The sequence below is a fragment of the Mastomys coucha genome, unplaced genomic scaffold (assembly GCF_008632895.1).
Source record: "Mastomys coucha isolate ucsf_1 unplaced genomic scaffold, UCSF_Mcou_1 pScaffold17, whole genome shotgun sequence".
NCBI lineage: Eukaryota > Metazoa > Chordata > Mammalia > Rodentia > Muridae > Mastomys > Mastomys coucha.
In genome coordinates, this window is record NW_022196899.1 from 27,505,260 (window position 1) to 27,510,501 (window position 5,242).

Below are 5,242 nucleotides of genomic sequence, written 5' to 3' on the forward strand. Positions count from 1 at the left end.
TAAAGGCGTGCGCCACCACCACCCGGCTAGCAGTTTTCTATTCTTGTGTTGTTTAATCAACCATACTAACTCCATCTGATATTGCCCTGGCCTCAGAACTAGACACCCTGTGAATTCAGAGTTCACTGAACAGTCTTGAGGATATAAAAAAAAAAAAAAGGAATCATACTGTCCAATTTGAAGATATTTTTAGGGCCACATTTAGCCATCATCTCTCCAGTGGGTGGGGACTAAGGATAACTACTCCTTCTATGGTATAAGCACACCCACAGTGGGAACTTTCAAACTACTGGTATACTTACACTAGTAACTAACCACAGAGATGACATCCAGAAGTAAACCAACAAATAGATGGCAAATGTAAAAGATGTCATTTTAACCTCAAGTACACAGCTAGTCATAGAGTACAATTTATAAATGAATGCTATTTGTTACTTCTGACTTGAATATAACATGTCTTATGAGTCTACATAAAGTTTAGGTTTTAATAGTTGCTAGTTTTAATAATGAACTTAACAAAAAGTGCTGAAAATTTCACTGCTGGCTCTTGAGAAGGCATAGGAAGCAGTGCCAAGCGAACTCTGGGCCAGCCCTTCACTAAGCCCTTGCATTGCTTGGTGTCTCCTCTGTGCTAGCCTCAAGGAAAAAGGAGGAGGTTTCTGATCCCGACACTTCTCAAGAACCTACCTTGATGCTTGTGCTTCATGACCAGCACATGACCAGCAAGCACACTATGAGTTTCCCTTTGACCTACCAACCCCCAGGCCAACTACAAGTTACCAATTTTAAATACTGAAATAATCTTCCCTCATAACCATGGTCCCCCTCCATAGCTCAGTGTGAAACAAAACAAGCTCATGACTAATGTGTGCAAATTTTCACAAATCAAGAAATAACCAATAACTGATACAGTATTTCTCATATAATTGTCACTTCTTGGTGAACTCAGGACCTTCTCAAAGACTGCTCAGCAGAATTTGAAAGCCTGGTGACAAAGTCAATTGAGCTTTTCCCGAAACAAACAAGCACCTAGGTGGGTACAATAAAAGTGGGGTTTTTCCTCTCACTCCCAAGCTTCTGGAATAATGACTCTAAGACTCATATTATATTTACAAATTCCTTGGCCATAAGTTTTGGTTGTTCCCCAATTAGATCATAATATCCCTTTTATTCTAATCTAAGTTCTGCCACGTGGCTGTTACCTCTGCTCAGTGCCCATGCTCCTGACTTCCTCCATGTTCCTGGGTGGGACATGTTCCTCGCTCTGTCCCAGAATCCTTGCTTTCTCCTGGAACTCCCACCTTCTGTTTCCTGCCTCAGCTACAGCTTGACTTGACAGATGGAGTTTCCAAATAGACATAGGAGATTACTTCTACAGAGTGTAGCCCTCTAACAAAGCGTTGATACATCTGCATCACTGTTCATATTTTTAAATTCATCTTTCTTTGTTAAATGTGAGAATTTTTAATGTCTTTTTTGTAATGCAATTTCCAATCCTCTTTATGCCTTTATAGAGGTCTGGGCATCTACCTACTATCACTTCCTTCAATTAAGAACTTAGTGTTGCTCAGCTAGCAATATATTCCAATATTTACCATCTGTCTTCAAATGATTTTATTTATTTCAATCTTCATTGATAGTTTCATACATTTGGATACTGAATTGTAGTCATTTCACCTTGATTTCTCATCCCTTAGTCCCCTCCCTCTATCGCTGGTACCTTTCTTCTTGATGAGTCTACCTCCTTCTTTTGTGACTTCTTGTTTGTTTGCCTGCTAGTTTGCTTGTTTCAAGACAGGGTCTTATTATCTAACTCTAGTAGTCCTGTAATTATGTAGACCAGGCTGGCCTCAAATTCACAGAGATCCACCTGCCTCTGCCTCTTGAGTTCTGGAATTAAAAGTCTGTGCCACTATACTTGACCTATGACTTCTTTGGGTGTGAGGTCCACTGAGTTTAGAGTTACTTGCCTGAGCATGGGTGGGAAGTTACTCAGTGGAGCATGGGCAACTTCTGTGTGGCTATACCACTGGAGAGAGTGACAGTCCTGGCAACAAGCATTAATTGCCAGTCATCTTTCTGGGAGAAGTGAGCCTCATGCACTCTGCCTCCATCCATGATGAAATGTTGATGGGCCTAATTTGTGTAAGTCTTATACAGATAACATCTACACTGAGCTCAATTCACCTGATTTGTTTTTAAATGTCATAACTTTTATCATCCTGTGTGATCTAGTTCATATACTTTTGGTCTTTCAGTTCTCATAACTATCAATGTTTGTACCATAGAAAAACATGTTCTTAAGGCAAGGTGAAACAAAAAGGCATGATTTGGACTTAACTACCACTTGGACCAAATGGCATTGTCACTTGGGAATTCAGAGCACACTGAGGAACCAAGTATCATCAGATGCAAGTGAGTCATATTTTATATGATCTAATCAAGTACTCAGTGATTACTCCATCTTCATTATCCCTTTGCCTCCTTCATCAACAAAAGACAGAAAAATCAGGAAGCAGAGCTGCCGTGCCAAAAACCTAGTGCCATTTTCAAGACTCCAAATAGAAAATGGCAAAGCAATCTCTTCCAGTTTCTTAAAAGTTGGATTTACTGTCACTAGCACACTTGAGACTGGTGGAAGATGAGGCCCATATAATTAGTGAAATGGCGCATTTCATAGTCCTCTTGCCAAAAATGCTCCAGGCCTATAAGAGGTAAAAGCGATGATGGAATACCTACAATGGGCCAAAGTATTAGGGGAGGGTTTGATCATGAATACACACAACTGAATGAGGACAGGGTGGAATGTCAAACTTGCTAAGAGGTATGCTTTGGCACACTGACCAGACGGGCAGGGGGATCATGGGGTAATAGGCACCAGAAGGGAATGGGCTACAGGGCACAGTGCAGGGCTGCCTTTAGAACCAGGGCCCTTTGAGACTTCACAGTGCTCTAATTCCTAGCATGAAGTACTTCCCTCTTTGGAAACTTGCTGTGCTTCTGTAAAAATCCAAAACAAGGCTTACCTTCAGACCTTTCTCCTCCTCCTTCAGCATGTCTTCCATGTTGGTAGCTTTCTCTTCAATAGATATGGTCTTCTCAGTTATCATCTTTAACTTATGTTTTACAACCTCATTGTGATGTTTAAGTTTTTGTAATCTAAATCATGTTAGTAAGGAAATATAGAAAGCATGCTTAAAAGAGTACTTGACACATACACAAGAATAGTTGCTTCTGCTGCAAACACTTTCATTACCATCTTGTATCTGGTAGCCTATAAAACTATTGCTCTGAGCCTCTCTGATGAAAAACAAAACAAGAAAATCTGGAACTTGATAGTGGAGCAAATAAGTTGAGTGGAGCTCAGTGGGATGAGGTGGAATTCCCTGAGCTGGGATGGAGTTCAGTGAGCTGGGGTGGAGCTCAGTGATTTGGGGTGGAGCTCAGTAGGATGGGGTGGGGTTTGGTGGATAGGGGATGGAGCTCAGTGAGCTGGGGTGGAGCTCAGTAGGATGGGGTGGGGTTCAGTGGATAGGGGATGGAGCTCAGTGAGCTGGGGTGGAGCTCAGTAGGATGGGGTGGGGTACAGTGGATAGGGGATGGAGCTCAGTGAGCTGGGGTGAAGCTCAGTAGGATGGGGTGGGGCTCAGTAGGATGATGTGGGTTTCAGTAGATAGGGGATGGAGGTCAATGGGTTGGGGTGGAGCTCAGTGAGCTGGGGTGGAGCTCAGTGATTTGGAGTGGAGCTCAGTGAGCTGGGGTGCCACTGAGTGGTAAAATGTTTACCTACCACATTCAAGACCCTAGGTTTCATACCTAGCACCAGCAAAAAAAAGAATGTTAACAGTTATAATCTTGCATATATTTACAAAAATAATTTTAACCACTAATAATTTTCTAAATATAGACCACAAATATATGTATGTTTACACACATTCATACGGGTTTTTCTTACCTTATTGTTTCATCAAGAATGTCCTTCTTTACTTTGGAAATGTTTTTCCTCAGAGCTTGTAAATCACTGGATGTTCTATTGAGAGTGGTTTTTAAAGTATCCAGCTATTGATCATTAGAAAAAAAATCACATTTTCACATTCAGTAAGTTTCTTTTCTAAGAAATGCCTAATTCTAACCTTAAAGTAACACCTATAAAAATAGCAACACTGTGTAATTAATGCATATCCGTGGATCATCTTGATCCCCACATCAAATTTTAGATGACTTTTTGTTTCATAACATGAAAACATGATAAATATCACCATATATAAAGTTGAAAGTGCATGTAAAAACATGTAGTCACTATACCTGCTCAGGGGTAATATAACTCTGGATCAGTGGCTCCCAACCTTTCCAATGCTTGACTCTTTAGTACAGTTCTTCATGTTGTAGTGATCCCCAACCATAACTGATTTCCATTGCTACTTCATAACTAATTTTGCTACTGTTATAAATCATAATGTAAATATCTGGTATTCAGGATATCTGATGTACAACCCCTGTGAAAGGGGCATTTGGTGCTTCCAAGGGGATTGCAACCTACAGGTTGAGAATCACTGCTGTAGATACCCTGATAATCTATCAGGGTAGCCTGACAAATGCAGCTAGATATGGAAAACCTCAAAATTCAACCCCCCCACCCTCCATGACATACACCTCATATTTATCCTCCATGACACACATATCACACCTACAGTGACACACACCTCATACCCATCCTACAGTGACACACACCTCATACACATCCTATAGTGACACACACTTCATATACTTTCTACAGTGACACACTTCATACACATCCTACAGTGACACACACCTCATACACAGCCTACAGTGACACACACCTCATACACATTCTATAGTGACACACACCTCATACACATTCTATAGTGACACACACCTCATACACAGCCTACAGTGATACACACTTCATACACATCCTATAGTTACACACACTTAATACACATTCTACAGTGATACACACCTCATACACATCCTATAGTGATACACACTTCATACACAGCCTATAGTGATACACACTTCATATATAGCCTACAGTGATACACACCTTATACACATCCTATAGTGACACACACTTCATACACAGCCTACAGTGACACACACTTCATACACAGCCTACAGTGACACACACCTCATACCCAGCCTACAGTGGCACGCACTTCATACACAGCCTACAGTGATACACACTTCATACACAGCCTACAGTGATACACTTCATACACAG

The 5,242-nt window shown here is 41.0% G+C and overlaps 1 protein-coding gene across 1 annotated transcript in view; it reads right to left on the minus strand.

Annotated features, from left to right (window-relative positions):
* Ccdc39 (coiled-coil domain containing 39) overlaps positions 1-5,242 on the minus strand; it is a 35,603-nt gene that overhangs the window by 12,953 nt on the left and 17,408 nt on the right. The window contains exons 8-9 of the mRNA XM_031376598.1: positions 3,956-4,059; positions 3,027-3,159 (exon numbers count right to left, since the gene is read on the minus strand). Coding sequence (XP_031232458.1) covers positions 3,027-3,159; positions 3,956-4,059 — 237 coding nt within the window. The remainder of the gene's footprint in view (positions 1-3,026; positions 3,160-3,955; positions 4,060-5,242) is intronic.